Source organism: Brassica rapa, chromosome A04 (assembly GCF_000309985.2).
Source record: "Brassica rapa cultivar Chiifu-401-42 chromosome A04, CAAS_Brap_v3.01, whole genome shotgun sequence".
Taxonomy (NCBI): Eukaryota; Viridiplantae; Streptophyta; class Magnoliopsida; order Brassicales; family Brassicaceae; genus Brassica; species Brassica rapa.
In genome coordinates, this window is record NC_024798.2 from 1,264,390 (window position 1) to 1,280,754 (window position 16,365).

Sequence of the window (16,365 nt, forward strand, 5' to 3'; positions counted from 1 at the left end):
AGGAACGCAATTCATGAAATTCTTTGTGCTGATGGTTCTTTAGCTACAACAGAGGAGGATATCAAAAGAGAGGCAGAGCGCTATTTTACGGATTTTATGAACTTTCACCCACAGGATTTTGAAGGAGCTGAGATTAATAATCTTCGAGAGTTGTTGGGATTTCAGTGTAGTGAGGAGGATTGTATTATGCTGGAGAAGGAAGTCACTAAGGAAGAAATAAAAGGGGTTATTTTCAAGATGGCAGGTAGTAAAGCTCCGGGACCAGATGGGTTTACTTCGGAATTTTTCAAGAAGTCCTGGCAGATTATAGGTGATGATGTGACTGTGGCTGTTCAATCCTTCTTCTTGAAAGGGTTTCTTCCTAAGGGAGTGAACTCTACAATCCTTGCTTTGATTCCGAAGAAAGAAGAAGCCAAGGAGATGAAAGACTATCGACCCATCTCCTGCTGCAATGTCTTGTATAAGGTAATATCAAAGCTCTTGGCGAACAGATTGAAGGGTATTTTGCCAAAATTCATAGCGGTAAATCAGTCGGCGTTTATTAAAGAACGGCTTCTAATGGAGAATGTGTTGCTGGCTACAGAATTGGTAAAAGATTATCATAAGGAGTCGGTTTCTTCTCGTTGTGCTATGAAGATTGATATTTCAAAAGCCTTCGACTCAGTTCAGTGGTCTTTTCTGATAAACACTCTGCAGGCATTGGGGTTCCCGGGGAAGTTTATTCATTGGATCACTCTCTGCATTTCGACTGCTTCTTTCTCGGTGCAGATTAATGGTGAGCTGGCTGGGTATTTTCAAAGCACAAGAGGATTAAGACAAGGCTGTTCTTTGTCGCCATATCTCTTTGTAATCAGCATGAATGTTCTATCGAAGATGTTAGATGAAGCAGCAAGGAGAAAGAAGATTGGATACCATCCGAAATGTAAAAATCTGGATCTTACCCATTTGTGCTTTGCTGATGACCTGATGGTTTTCTCAGATGGTACAAAGAGATCAGTGGAGGGTATTTTGGAGGTCTTTGAGGAGTTTGACAAGATGACAGGGCTAAAGATAAGTTTGGAGAAATCTACATTATTTATGGCGGGTATCTCTCGTCAAAAACAGGAGGAGATTCTCCATCATTTCCCATTTGGAACTGGATCACTACCGGTACGTTACCTTGGTCTTCCTTTGTTGACTAAGCATATGACAGTCTCAGATTTCCTCCCCCTGGTAGAGAAGATTAGGAAAAGAATTGGTTCTTGGACGAATCGGTTCTTATCCTATGCAGGAAGATTGCAGTTGATTCAGTCAGTTATCTCTAGTCTCACAAATTTTTGGATGGCAGCCTTTAGACTACCAAGTGCGTGTATTAAAGAAGTTGAAAAGCTCAGCTCTGCATTTCTTTGGTCTGGTACGGAGTTAAATGGGAGGAAGGCTAAAGTTTCTTGGGGAGAAGTTTGTAAACCGAAGCAAGAAGGTGGTTTGGGTGTGAGAAGGTTGAAAGATGTGAATCTGGTGTGTAGTTTAAAACTGATTTGGAGAATTCTCTCGGCTAACTCTCTTTGGGTGAATTGGATTAAAGCTTATTTGATTCGGAAGGGGTCCCTGTGGTCTATCAAGGATAAGACTCAAGCAGGTTCTTGGATGTGGCGAAAGCTTTTAAAATGTAGAGAGGTTGCGAAGAAGCTATACAGAGTGGAAATAAAGAATGGGAGGAACACATCCTTTTGGTATGAGTCGTGGTCTCCGTTGGGGTGTTTGAAAGATCTTCTTTGTGATAGAGGCTATATTGATATGGGAATCTCTATTAACGCAAGGGTGTGTGAATGCAGTAGACATCGAAGGAGATTCCATAGAAATCCTATCTTCAATAGAGTTGAAGAGGTAATTGATAGATATAAAGCCAATATTATAGAGGAAGAAGACTTATCTTTATGGAAAAATGGAAAGGGAGATTACAAGAATCGTTTCTCATTGAAGGAGACTTGGCAAGTGACTAGAGTGCAGTATCAGAGCTGCTACTGGCAAAAGATGGTCTGGTTTAAGCATGCTACTCCAAAATTCTCTTTTGTTATGTGGATGGCGATGAAGGAAAGATTATCTACGGGTGAAAGAATGAGTAATTGGGGAGGCAGTGTTGATACTACTTGTGTGTTTTGCCAAGATCCTATGGAGACTTTGGCTCACCTTTTCTTTGTCTGTCCATATTCTTCTCAGATTTGGGAGGGTTTGACAAAGAGAGTTATGGATACTCAATACACAACGAGTTGGAGGGGTATTATGCGAGTGGCTTTGGATAATACTCAAGAGAAGATCAAGCTCTTCACTTTGAGGTATGCTCTTCAAGCTACAGTGCACACAATTTGGATAGAAAGGAACAGAAGAAGACATGGGGAAACTCCTAAACCAGCAGAGCTGTTGATTAAATGGATTGATAAGATGGTGAGAAACAAGTTCTCAATTATAAGGAAGAGAGGGGATAAGGATTTTGATGGAGGGATGGTATATTGGTTTAGCACAAGATAGAAAAAGGAGATAGAAGTTTGAATTTTTTCTTTTCAAAATAGTTACACTTGATGTAAAGCAAAGAACTTTTTCTTTTTGAATTAAATTTAACATTCAATTCAAAAAAAAAAAAAAAAAAAAAAAGAAAGAAATCTAATCTCCAGATATTTTCAAATGCTACATCAAAATGGGAGTCTTTTTGGTGAGAGAACTCGTATATAAGCTCTTTGATACTAGGGAATAAGAATAAGTATCACGCATCTATTTGTATATCCTTGGACCTTGATGTAACCAATAACCTACAAAGCTAAGATAAGATCCAAGGCCAGAGCATTTGCATTTGATTGTAAACTTTCTTAAGATGAGCTCAGGCCTACACTGATTAAGTAATATATTGGAAAAAGGGCTAACACAATGATAACTCTTTCAACGTATTGGGCCTCAAGTCTCCCGTCAAAGACAGTTTAGTTTAGTGTCAGGTTTTGTGAATATTTATCAAATAAACAAAGGCAAGGAAAAACTGTGTACACCAAGACAAAATCCTCTATAACAAGTACAACATAGGTTAAATTAAAAACCTAACAAGATTTATGAATCACTCCTAAACACTAATGCTAAGAGGGTTGATGAATACTTCTTGCATATCAAATGTACAATACCTAACCACAACGAATCGCTTTCATCTTTTGTTTCTTTTCTTTGGTTGTTGATTGTCTTTTCGTAATTCCCTACCTCGTTTTCTGGTAGCCGCAGCAGTCTCTTCCTCTGCTTCTTTTTTCAATTGTTTTCGTTTCGATGATCTCTTATTTTCAGTACTCTCTACCTCAACCTTCTTTTTACCCGTGCTGTTGCTCCTCAGTTCCCTTGGTTTTGCTTTACTGTTCTCTTTCTTAACGTTGTCATCACTCTTCTTCTGATCTTTACTTGTTGTTTCTTTTCCCTTCGGTGGTGAGTTATTTTTGATTCTCTTCAAGAACTCAGCCACACTCTTCTTCTTCTCTGATGCTCTCTTCTTCTCTATCTTAGGTGTCTTTTCCTCATCATCATCATTCGATGAATCTGCTTTTGAATCTGTTTGTTTCTTGTTATTGTTTTTGGCTCTTCCCATTGTGGTATCCTTGGCAACAACTTCCATACCTTTGCTCGTTTTCCTCGACCTTCTTGTAGCTATAGCAGTAATAGTCACATCCTTCTCTTCTGAAACTTGAATCTCATTTTTTTGTTTGAAGCTTGAAGAAGAAGGTAACGTCTTTTTCGAAGCAGAACCTTTCTTCTTACATGCAACAAGAGGGGGAGCAGAAGCTTTCTGTTTAGAAAGCAAAGATCCCCCCTCTGATTTGATGGCACGGTGACTCGATTTTCCAGTTTCTTTCTTCATTTCGTTAGAGACAAGGGTTCTTAGCTCTTGTGCAGCCTTGGATTCTGAGGAAGATGTGGGAAAGAAAACAATGGCGTTTGTGAAGAGAAGCTTAAGGTCTCTGTAAAATGAAAGACTTGAAGAAACATAGGATCCTTCCTCCATCTTCTTCTCTATTGTTTTAATGTCCAAATGCTGCCTTATCACTCTCTTGTAGTCCTTTGTCTCCTGCGACATAGAGAGTGAGATACGGACAAAACGTTATTGGGTTTCTTTGTGTAAATTATGAGTCTAAGGGCCCAACTAAAGCCCAAATATTATAAGCTTAAAAGAAGGTTGGAAGTCAATAAGTTGACTATATCCTAAAACACACGACCAAGCCATACTTCAACGGGATGCTGCCATGTGTCTAATAGAGAGACAATTTAATTTAGAAATGAAATCACAACTTCTAAATATTCTAGTAAGAAAATTGTATTCTATTCTTACCAAAAAAAAAGAAGAAAATTGTATTCTATTAACAGAATGCAATTTACTGAGAGAATCTTGAGGATAATTGCTGTCAGTCTTAAGGGGATAATTAATTAAATATTACTTTCTGCCGTAAAAAACTTAAATATTATTATTATTTGAAAAAAAAACAATTTTTAAGTTTTAAAGCATGGAGGTTGGAAAAAAAAGAGAGCATGGAGAAATTTGATAACGTAACGTAAGAAAATAAGGTAAAAAATCTCTACGTAATTAAGAAAATCAAGAAAACAAAATAATTGCTTACCTGGCTCCGAAGCCGGTATTCGAACACGGATCCACGCGGATGAGACCGAATCATCTTAATGATCTCTATCAACGGCTGCGATTGATTCCCGTCCGGTTTAATATTACCGCCGCTTTCACCGCGGATACTGTTATCCTCGCCGCTCATGTATTCATGTCCTTTCCTCTTCCGATGACCTGTGTACGTTCCCGACTCGCCTAACTCGCCGGAGTGACTCATACCCGATCTTCTACTAACCGTCCCTTCTTCCTCCTCCGTCGTCGCCGTCGCCGCCTTATGATCGGGATCGGCGATTTTATCGACGGGAGGTGTCGAGTTAGACTCGTTCGTCGGCTCTGTTTCGTCGTTGATCGATCTAACATCATCTCCGTCTTTCTCTTCCTCCTCTAGTTTCTTAACTTTTAACTGAAGCGATCTAATAAAACAAAAAACAAAAAAAAGTAATTCAAAAATTAAATTTAAATTAAAAAAAAACTCAGATCCAGCGGCGGAGATATAGAGATTCTCCGTAGTCCGTACAGTATCGACTCGTCGCATCGCTGAACATCTCGCCGGAGCTCCGCCACACGAAGACTCCGTAACTGCTCGAGCCAAGGGATTTCACCGTCGCTATTTCCTCGTCGGTCGTCGTCGTCGACGGAATCTCGGAACCGACGCTTGAGATCTTGATACTTGAGCCGGCAACTCGGAGCGGAGGCGTCGAGAGAGCTCCGGGAAACAACCTCCTTAGCGACGGAGTCCCAATCTTTAGAACCGTGGCGTTTAACGGCGCATGTTAACAGAAGCTCCTCCCACGTTCCCCATACTTGACTGATCTGATACTGATTACCGTTACCGTCTCCGTTACGATTGTTAACAGGATCACTGCAACTGTGAATATTGGTAGTATAGTCGTCGTTCATGCCGTTCGATCGATGTTACTGCGTCGCCTTCCCTCACTAGCGTAACAAATACCAACACGGTCGTAGTTTTTAGGGATTTTTTTGTTTTTTTTAATAAGAAAATTATATATCTAGCTCTGTTATAGATTTTGAAACACTTTTATATATAAAATCTTTTGAAAATGATGATTAGCTTTTTTAGGTTTGCTTATTAGCTATTTTATTCTCTTCAAATGAAATGACATGGACCTACGTACAAGATTTTCACCTTTGCTTTACCCAGTCTGTGTATATATTAATATATAACGAGACGGGTCGGGTCACTTAACTGGATGGTTGTCTCGCTTCGTGTGCAACCGTTTACGGAGGGGAGAGAGGAGGAAGGTATATATTGACTGGAGTACCCCTCAAGGGTTATTGAAAATGGAATCTTCGTTTTCATCCATGTGTGGCTTGGGCTTGGACGTTATCTTCAAAGAGAGATGGGCTTGAAACTGGTACGATTCTTTTCACGAACCGGTTTAGTTTAGTAATGAAAAGACAGGAACGATCTGACCGGGTCGGTCAGCTATTGATATTAACGATTTTAATAAGATACATTAAAACCTCTGTAAATTTATAATATTAGGATTTTGAAATTTTATTAATTTATAGAGATATTAGCTTACAAAAGTTTCCTTATTTCGATTTATTATTTTAAAATATATTTATTCTAAGATAAGAAAAATATTTGATTTCAGTATATAGACATTAATTATTATTTTTTAAAATTTGATATTTATATTAATTTTATTATATTATTTGGTGTATATAATATATATTGCATAAAATTAAATGTGGTTTTAGAAATATTATTACTAAATCTCATCAAAAATATATTAAGTGTTAAAAAATATAAAGATAACTCCATCGTGAATATAAAACAAATGATATAATAATAGATTCTTACTTATATAAAATATGTATACATTTAAATTATTAATTTATAATTTTAATGGGACCATATATTTACATAGAATTTTCTAAAAAAATATTATCTTATTATTTTATCGATTTTTGTCAAATTTTGAACCGGTTCAAAATGGAACCGGCGAAATTTATCAATTTATAGAAATTATTAATTTATCGAGTATCTATCCTATACTAAAAGGAAGATATAGTGAGCAGAGAGCATGTCCACGTTGGATTTTTAATTCAGACCAATAGAAAAGTTTTTTTTTTCCACGTCAAGTCAAAACTCGAAATAGATTAAATACGGTGCTTTTTAATTCCCGTTAAAGCCCATAAAAGACCAAAAAACATATTTACATTTCTTTCTACATCTACGACAATCTATCTTTTCATCTTCCTCTTCCCCATTATCACCAGAAAACCTAAAGCTATTAAGAAACTCCTCGCCACCATCGTCTACATTCAAGAACAACACTTGAATGGTCTAAACCCTAATCCCATGAGAAGCCTTCCTCTCCCCGAGACAGCCAAGCGTACTCAACATCATGCAAGAAATTTCTCTTCAACCCCTCTCAACTTAAAGCTATAAATCTCAGACGACCTCCTCGCTTCTCTCGAACTTCACAGACACCTTAAGCAAAAAGCAACAAAAATTCAGATTTATGGGTTCAGTGTGTTGATTATGCAGATCGAGCGGGAAGGAACCCGTGATCATCCAATTAGTAGTCTGTTGAGGATGGTTAAAGTGAAACTCCATGTTGTTATCGGACTGGATCTGTCTCATCCTCCCTCCACCGTATGAATCACTTTCTGACAGTTTATTGTGATGTAAATAGTTTTTTCCTTTCTTAATGTAGGGTTCTAATCCTGCTTAGTTCATGGGATGGTCATTATTTTGTTAGCTGTTTGCTCTTCCAGGTTCATTTTTTTAATGCTTCTCTTACAGTACCCTTTCTATATGCATTTGATTATTTCTTTCTGGCTTTAGTGAACAAAATCTAATAGTTATGACAATTATGCCACCCAGAAACGTGATGATGCTAGACAGTTTATGAAGTTTCTCCTCTCTGATCTTGGAATAGGTAATCTCAGAGGGTCAGCGTTTATTGCTGTCTATTCACCATTTGTAATTTACCTTCTTATTAAGTTTTCTCATGTTGCAGAACTTTGTCAGAGATCATACGTGCTTATATCCATATATCTATGTGCCTGATCACCCAACATATAAAGCTGTTCAATTTTTTTTTGTGTATGGTATTCTCATCAACACACTTTTATTATTTTTTAAACAAAGACGTTTTCTTATCTGCTTCTCATTTTGGTTGACATAACTTTCATATTCATCTAAATGCTTATGCTTTCTAACAATTTTTCAGGACTCAGTAATTGACACATTTTTCTTGGCTCACATCATTGGATGGTGGAGAAAGGCAAATTTGATCAGGAATTAACCACTTATGTGGGTGCTTTTGATTGATTTTCAGTTGTTGGAGGGTGGTCGTTTTTCTTCGTTCCCTTATGTTTTTTTCCCATGTATTACCACTAATACTATTTATATTTATGTTCTCCAACTTACTTTTCGGCACATGTTTCCAAATTTAAATGAATTCTGGTGAGAGAGTATTGTTATAGATATCTTGATATGCAATTGATTTGTATATATTATCCTTGAAAAAACTTGCCATTCTAGGTCTTAAATATAAGTTGTTATATAGAACTGAGTTATATCTTATACTTTGTTTATGTTGGGATTTGGCTGGCATGTATAGAGTACGCCAATTTCATGGTCAAACATACGAGTTTGTGTTCATACATGACCTAGCTATCGTACATATTATGCGAGTTTGAACTTTTTTTTGATGGAAAGGGCATTGGCGCAGTTCACGCCAACTCATTGAGACAAAGATGAGTGGCATCCACTGCAAGGCGCTTGGTGTTTTATTCAAGCACGCACTCTTTGGATCATCTTCTTGACGTTGGAGTTGAACACAATCTTTCTCAGGTTTAACATGTGCTTCCCTCCTTGAAAACAAATGAGTCTCTATAGGCTGCTTTTGTATCTCCAAGACCAGTATAGATATTGCCAGTGTGGTGTTGGTTGAGATATGGTTTTAGCCAGAATGCAGTGAGTAACGTAACTCAAAGACTTAGGCACGGGGACTCCAGACAATGTGGGATGGAACTTGAGAAAGAAGCACGTGGCTTAATTCATCAAACACTGTGACGTTGTGGTCATCTACTTCTCCTCAGTTCTGACAGACCTCAACAACCGCGAGGATGGTGAAGGTTCTGTGTTTCTGATGAAGGTCGAACTCAGTTACGGGATGCTTGAAAGGGGCCTGAAACCAGTCTTTCTGGCAGTATTTACAAAGAGGGGTATCGACATATCGAGACGGAGTGGTGAACTGAGGCGGGAGATTTGAGAGGCTTGGTGGATGTAAGATAAAGCTTGGTGGATGTAAAACAAGATTCTAATGATTTTAATACACTTACACATTATTTTTACAACAATCATATATCGTTTATAGTATGTGCTTTCTAGGATCAACCACTAGCGTGTTCAATTGTGTGCCTTTCCTTTCAGTTTATAAAGTAGTATGTGTTGGCTAATTAATAGAGTTTATGGCTTATCTTAATAAGAAAGAAAAAAACAGTATGAATCTATTATCATTATACTGCAATATGTAATGTTTAGAGATATTAGTTAGGTTTTGTTTTTATTTTTACCTGATTAGCAATTAATACCCTATAACTACAAAATACTAAGAACATTAAAACATTTCTAATTTATTGTAATTTAGAATTATTACCCTAAACAAAATTAGTAATGGAACTTTATTAGATCAAATGTTCATTTATATTTTACACTTTCAAGGTTCGTTTCTTGAAAGAAAACCTTTGATGAACCTGAGGATTCTAATAACATCTTAGATTATCACTTAGCTTCTAACTGTTATTGTTATGTGGTTAGGAAGATTACAATAATTAGCTAGATAACAAAACCTTCATAAAACTAATATATACTGTTTAGAATAAAATGCTTTAAATATATTTCTTCATTTTTCTTACCAATTTTAATACACTAACTTTAAAATTATGTCCACTTTAATATTCAAAATATGCTCATTTTAATCAAAAGTTTTAAAAAGTCTCAAAAAAAATTAAAAAAAAAACACTACAAAATTCAAAACCAAATCTTAAAAATTTGTAATTTTATGTTAATTTCTAGGAAAATAAATTAAATTGTGGATACCTTAAAATTTTAACTTTAGTTAATATCAACTTTAATTTGTTTTCTGAAACTTAAAACTAATACATTTATTCTCCAATCAAATTAATTTTTTCTAATTTTCTTAAATTCATCCAAAATTTAGTTGGTTTTATTGCTAAACTTTAAAATAGAAATTGTTTAAGATTTAGTTAGAATTTAGAAAATTTTATAAATTTCATTTGAAACTTATTAATATTTTTTTATCAAAGTAAACATAATTTGAATATTAAAATGAGCACAATATTAAAAATTAATGGATATATATGAACAAATTATTTAGTTGAAATAATTTATAGAATTTTCTCTTAAAATAATATTTATGTAAATTCTTCACCACAAAATAATTGACTATGTTTTTTTGTCTCTGAGAACAAAAAATGAACACAAATTTTTTTTTTGAGAAACAACATAACACAAATCTAAAGATACAAATACATGAAGGCCACTAAGAAAATCAAATTATGACTCTTAATTTATTACTTTTAAACATAATTTTCTTATGTATATTACATATGTACTTATTTAATTTGATCAAACCAAATCCGCGCACAGAAACTACAACAAAGTTCATAGTTGATCTGCTTTAAAACATATATACAAGCAAAACATAACTTTTAAATTTCTAGCATAATTTCCATTCTACATAAAGTTATATTATAGGTCAACGGTTGTCAAATTTTTACTATGCGAACCAATCATCATCTATGTTCAGAGAGCTGTTTTAAATCATAAGTAATTAGATATATAAAATTATCGTGATGATAAATATTATCCATTATATATATAAAGACGAAACAAATAACTTTAAAATATAATAGATTATATACATGGAAGATAATGCTCGCTTTATCATAGATAATACAGTTTTACTTTGTCACTATAATAAAAATCATCAAAGACTTATGAAGCAGGATAAGAGTCAAGTTTAATGCATGAGCAAAATAATGCAAATACAATTCTGAGAATGATCTTTAAGAAAACCTAACTAAAAACAACATTTTTAAACTGGCTATGTATTCTAAACTTAGTTTTGGTATTTTGGAAAACTATAAAACACAATCTAGATCATTCTCTGAATATATACTAGATTTTGATCCGCGCTTAAAAATCAAGTATTTTTTTTTAAATTAAACAAACTATTTTAAATGAATTCCTATCTAAAAAAAGTGTATAGGTCTAGGCACATTTTTATGGAACTGTGAACCGAAACATATCAAACTGAAATACACTAAACCAAAATTGAAATGAATTTTATAAATAAAACCGATCATATTCTATATCCCTGGAGCAAAAAAACTGAAAACGAACCGAAAACCAAATAGGTACATGCACTTTTAAATACAACTTATATACACTAAAACTAATAACTATATTTAGTTTCTAAATAACCAAATACCCTAAAACTACTATTTATAAACCAAATTACCTGAATTATTTGAATAAACCGAATTATCCGATATTTAAAATGAAAACCTCAATTTATTTGATATTTAGGTTTTGGTTCGGTAGTAAAGTTGGGAACCGGCTAATATCCGAAAAGCGTTTTAGTCCAATTTTGTTTTGCTTCGATTCTGGTTTTTAAGGCCAAAAAAAAATTGGTTAGTTCATACATATATTTTTAAAAATACATGAATACCATACCAATAATTTAATCACAACCAGTAGCATTTTGACTTTTTTATGTTTTGTTAGTTATATAAAGTCAAAAATATGTGCATTGCATATAATTATTTTTTTTTTTACTTTTTTTTCTTACATAATGAAGTGAATAATAATGCATTCAAAATATTAAGATGTGCAAAATCCTAAAAGGCTATGTTAGATGCAACGATATCAGTGATTTAACGATTGACAGTTGAGCTGTTCTCTTTTAATAATAATGATAACTTTGATTAATTAAGATAAGTATAAAATAAGACACTAAGTTTCTATTGAATAAGTCCAACAATATTTTCTTAAGTATATTTTTTGGGAATCATTTTCTTTTAATAGTATATATGTTAGATTTTGTAAAATTTAAAAGCCAATTATCCGCGCGTAGCGCGGAAAATGACCTAGTTAATGTATAGAAGTTTTAGGACCATAAATTTCAAACAAAACTATGTAGTATACGGTACATGACTTTGAAACACGAAGGATTGTGTTATACAGAGTTATAGACAGGGCTTGATGGGTTTAATTTGATTGCATGATTTAAAATATTTTAACTAAAATCCACCACTTAATAACTAAATGATTTAATACACACACACAGTAAAAGAGTAGGATTCGACGACTCCTCTAGCCCTCTTCTGTTTTAGTGTGTGACCTCGTACTCTACTCATTCACTCAAGACTAATAAAACAAATCCATGGATGGAGGCTTGAGAGCCAATAGGTTAACTTGTTTGTCAATGTTGGAATAATAATTTAGTGTATTGAGATCCGAGAAAGTCCGTTTATTCAATTGTTTGGCATTATTTCATTTTCAGAAGACAACTCCAAAGAAAAACAAATAATCTTATGAAAAATGTGCTAAAAGATACCCATCAAATGATAGAGAAGAGTGATTATCTTGACCAACACGTTAGGTATGAGCTCAGCGGCTCAAGCTCATGAACTTATCGAGCCAGTCCATGTTAACACTCTTCGGTCTCTCAAGTGGCAGTCCAAGAGCTCGATCCCATATCAGCTGAAACACACAAAAAAAGCCAGAATATAAGCTTGATGGATCTAATGATCTGTAGTTATGTACTAAATGTGAATTTTATATAGCACCTGTGAGCAGATTCCAAGACTCCTTGAGACGCCAAAAAGAACCGTGTAGTATCTAATATTTGACACACAGAGAGAAATATCATTATATTCAGCTAAAGGTCCAAGTCTAATCATACTTAAATGAGAGTACAATTCTTACCTTGCTTCGGTTAGACCATAATAGTTGAGCAGCACCCCACTGTGAGCATCGACGTTAGGCCAAGGGTTCTTAACCTGTAAAAGCGATTTCAAGATTCATAAAACCAAAGAGAATGAGAAATCTGGTAGCATTATTAGGAAGTAATGATGGAAATATAGTACCTTTCCTAGCTCGGTTAAAATAGGAGGCACAACTTCATAGAGCTTAGACACCTGTGGAGTTGATAAATGATTTGTAAGCCAGTGACAGTTACTACAAGAATGATCAAAATTAATTCTTTTAAAAGAAGTTACCAGCTGAAAAAGAGGGTCATCAGGTAGATGCTTCAAGGCGAACTCTCTTTGGCATACATATCTTGGATCTGTCTTACGCAAAACACCATGGCCATATCCTGGAACTACCTGCAAGAAAATGTTTGGATACGATCCCATTCGTGCATGTCAGGACTAACAAGGCAATAAATATGGTCTGTTTTACATAATTATTGACTCAACATCCATTAATAATCCTATCAGCTATAGTTTCAAAAGGCAAAGCAGAGTAGTTTTTTTTAACCTTGCCACTGTTTAAAGTTTTCCAGACATAATCTTTCAGCTGCTCCTTTGATATATTTTCTCCGCATTCCTCGACAACTGATTTGATCCATAGCAAAACTTCCTGGAACAAGAAAATTCAATTCTCAGTTGTTATCAACTCTAACTATCAATTGTACAATAATAATATCAGCAGTTTACCAGTCATTTCTTGGAACTATCTGCTATGTATACTTGTAGATGAACAATATTCATGAGATATAAGCTAGGGGTACCTGATTCGCCAAACCGTGTAGTGGTCCAGCTAAGCCATTTAAGGCAGCTGCAAAGGCAAGATATGGATCTGAAAGTGCACTCCCAACCTAAATGTATAAATATCATCAGCCATAAAAACAAAAAAAAACATTAGAAATGTCTTAAGAAATTCGAAACTTTGCACTTTAGCATGCATCAAGAACAAGACCATGTAGCAAGCCGTACATACCAAGTGACCAGCGTGCGCACTAACGTTTCCACCCTCATGATCACTAAAACAAAAACCAGTTAAAACAAACAAAAAAAAATCATTGATCATGATGCAATAGAAGTTTTGTAAAAGGTTGGTAAAAGCATTAAATATCATAATATACTAGAACAACCACAAACCTGTGAATGGTGACATAAAGCCTCATGAGCTCTTTCATCTGAGGACTATCAAATCCCAGCATGTGTGAAAAATTAGCACCATAGTCCAAAGAATCATCTAATGGAATTATGCTACCATCTTTAAACATCCTGCAATATTAAGTAGAATGCAAATTTAAGAACACTAATAAGGAAGAAAAAACCCCAGAAATTAGAAAGTTCAGAAGCTAAACACATGGAATAAGTCATACGACACCTAACCTCCGATAAACGTATGAAGCTACAACAGGAACACGAGCAATCAAGTTGAGAGCATCCTCAAAGGTTGGCTCCCAGAACCTGAAAGGAAATCAGTTTATATGATTCCAGATACTATAAGACAATCAAGAAAAAATAACTATAAACACTGATCAAGTTTATACTTTGACTTATGGACAACACCCTCCTCATATGCCTTCTGGAATTCACTTTCAACCTGGAATAACAATTTAACAAAGATAAGATGTTAATTGCTTTAATTTACTATATAAAAAAAAAACTAAGTTAGTTAAGAACAGAGCCATCTAGCTACCTGGAGAGCCATAACACCACTTGCAAATTGAGTCATTGGATGAGCAGTCAAAGGCAAAGCATTGATAGCTTTGTAGACATAATCTGCAATTTAAATTAAGTATAAGCTGGTGTTCAAAAAAAAAAATTAAGTATAAGCTAGAGTTGTTACGTTTTCAACAATCATAATATTTGATATAACAAAATTATCAACATCTGAACTACGGTTACAAAAAGGACAGAGGAGAGGTGAACTGCAAACCTGGCACAGCAGCACGGCTAGCTAGCTCCTTTGACAATGCATCAACCTGCTCTTTGTTTGGCACCTAAATCAAATAAGAGGGAAAATTATACTTTAGGATAATATATTGAAGGAAACTAAATATTATGATACATTTTTGAATAAAAATGCTAAGATAATCCAACCTTTCCAGTTAACAGAAGCCACAGAAGACCCTCAGGCAAGGGCTCTCCTCCAGGCTGAGCTGCAGGCAATACTTTTTGGCATTCAGGAATCGACATGCCTCTAAAACGTATCCCCTGAAAGAAAGATCAGATCATGTGTTACACAAATACATTCAGAAACCCTCTTTTTCAAAAAAAAAAAAAAAAAAACCTATGAACAGAAGATCAAATGTTGTATAATTTATATCGTACGAACAAAAGTATATATACATACCTCTTCTGCATCAAGCAGTGAGGTTTCCCAGAGTAAACCAGTCATCCCTCTCATTCCACCAAGTACCTTTCAAAAATGTTGCATGTAGTGAAGTGAATAGTATATATGAGTTGAGAAGGGCCTTCTAGATTCCTTAGAATCCATACCATATCAACAGTGATGTTACCCACTGGGACAGTTCCATGTTGTGACTTCAGTTTCTTCAAACGGTCCTGAAATAGGAAGTTGTGAATGAAAAAGACAGCAAATAAAACAGAGTTGTGAAATGAAAAAAAATGAAAAAAAAAGAACTTCACTTTATGCAGACTGCCCTAACTTAGAAAGAAAAGATACAAGTTGAATCAGAGACAAGGAAGAACCTGTTGTTCAGGAATGATCTCTTGCAGCTGAGACTTCAGGTCCTGTATTGCCATTTTTTAAACCAACATCAACAAAAAATCTAGAATATAAATCATAAGATTGGAAAAAAGAGAACAATCACATTATAAAAAAAATTTAACTTCGTTTTCATCCCAAAATGAAAAATCAGAACGTAACAAAACCCTAACATTACCAAATCGGAAGAGCCTTGTGTCTGAATCCATCTAACGGAGTAGCTAACTGAAGATTGCTTCGCCTGCTTATATTAGATCCGATTATTATTCGATCGCATAAAGAAAAAACGTTACACAAACACACAAAAAGGGAAAGGTAAAATCTACTCACGACTCGAGATCGAAGCCTTGAAATGGCCGAGACGCTCCTAAGAAACACCATTTTTCAAAACTCACACCTGATCACAATATTTTTCTCAAAAAGAATGATCCGTTAGGGTTTCATGCAATATCGACACTAAACAAGACTGATCCGTTAGGAGATTTTTAGATATTAAACAAAAGAAAATAGAATTCTCATTACCGGTGATTCTAAAGTTTTTGCGCTATGAGCGATCAATCGGGAGATGATGAAAATGTTTTGCGAAGTGAGGAACAAGTGTTTCTGTGTTCGTTAGGTACTAAAAATACAACAGAACCAAACCAAAAAAATAGGATTCTTACTACTAAACCGGAACAATAAACTAATTGAATAGCGAAACCGATCGGGTTATTTCGGTTCTGCTCGGTTCGTTATGAGATTATATATCATCCAAGTCCGTGTCACGCAAGATTCGAAGCAGTCGCAACGATTCTAACGCCTAAAATAAAGGTCATTAATAAAAGTAGCTGTTTGTTAATATATTCAAGGGTATAAAATGTCTTGTTTTCTTGGACAAAGTAGAAAAATATCAAGTGAATAAAATATATTTTCACAAAATAAAACTAATTAATGAAGCCAACATATATTCCTCTTTATAATAGTACTTGGGTCGAATGGGCAGTTTGAA

At 34.7% G+C, this 16,365-nt stretch overlaps 2 protein-coding genes and 2 long non-coding RNA genes across 8 annotated transcripts; 2 read left to right on the plus strand and 2 right to left on the minus strand.

Annotated features, from left to right (window-relative positions):
• Window positions 1–2,967: 2,967 nt before the first annotated feature.
• Window positions 2,968–6,415, minus strand: LOC103862910 (bromodomain-containing protein bet-1). 3 transcript variants are annotated; one of them, XM_033290301.1, is made up of 4 exons: window positions 5,769–6,415; window positions 5,139–5,557; window positions 4,620–5,034; window positions 2,968–4,072 (listed from the first exon to the last, which is right to left on the minus strand). In XM_033290301.1, exons 2-4 carry the CDS (start codon window positions 5,519–5,521, stop codon window positions 3,167–3,169), a joined length of 1,704 nt encoding a protein of 567 aa, XP_033146192.1. In that variant the 5' UTR covers window positions 5,522–5,557; window positions 5,769–6,415; the 3' UTR covers window positions 2,968–3,166. The 3 variants fall into 3 exon arrangements, with proteins under 3 accessions (XP_033146192.1, XP_009138872.1, XP_009138871.1); XM_009140624.3 differs by having other exon boundaries at window positions 2,968–3,327; window positions 3,412–4,072; window positions 5,139–6,415; XM_009140623.3 differs by having other exon boundaries at window positions 5,139–6,415.
• A 318-nt stretch (window positions 6,416–6,733) lies between these two features.
• LOC103854383 lies at window positions 6,734–8,111 on the plus strand. 2 transcript variants are annotated; one of them, XR_004457565.1, is made up of 4 exons: window positions 6,734–7,369; window positions 7,479–7,533; window positions 7,615–7,705; window positions 7,828–8,111. It is a non-coding gene; the product is annotated as an uncharacterized LOC103854383 (long non-coding RNA). The 2 variants fall into 2 exon arrangements; XR_004457564.1 differs by having other exon boundaries at window positions 6,769–7,369; window positions 7,615–7,700.
• Window positions 8,112–8,199: 88 nt separating this feature from the next.
• LOC103862912 lies at window positions 8,200–10,341 on the plus strand. Of its 2 annotated transcripts, none has more exons than XR_631837.2 (2): window positions 8,200–8,250; window positions 8,319–10,341. It is a non-coding gene; the product is annotated as an uncharacterized LOC103862912 (long non-coding RNA). The 2 variants fall into 2 exon arrangements; XR_004457568.1 differs by having other exon boundaries at window positions 8,200–8,237.
• Window positions 10,342–12,138: 1,797 nt separating this feature from the next.
• On the minus strand, window positions 12,139–16,037 carry LOC103862913 (citrate synthase 5, mitochondrial). The gene is made up of 20 exons (XM_009140626.3): window positions 15,900–16,037; window positions 15,708–15,774; window positions 15,556–15,618; window positions 15,362–15,403; window positions 15,149–15,214; window positions 15,003–15,068; window positions 14,750–14,863; window positions 14,586–14,649; window positions 14,346–14,428; window positions 14,197–14,249; window positions 14,036–14,113; window positions 13,796–13,924; window positions 13,635–13,677; window positions 13,426–13,512; window positions 13,173–13,274; window positions 12,911–13,018; window positions 12,779–12,829; window positions 12,618–12,691; window positions 12,479–12,530; window positions 12,139–12,392 (listed from the first exon to the last, which is right to left on the minus strand). The coding sequence occupies exons 2-20, from the start codon at window positions 15,756–15,758 to the stop codon at window positions 12,300–12,302; spliced, it is 1,419 nt and encodes a 472-aa protein (XP_009138874.1). The 5' UTR covers window positions 15,759–15,774; window positions 15,900–16,037; the 3' UTR covers window positions 12,139–12,299.
• Window positions 16,038–16,365: the final 328 nt, after the last annotated feature.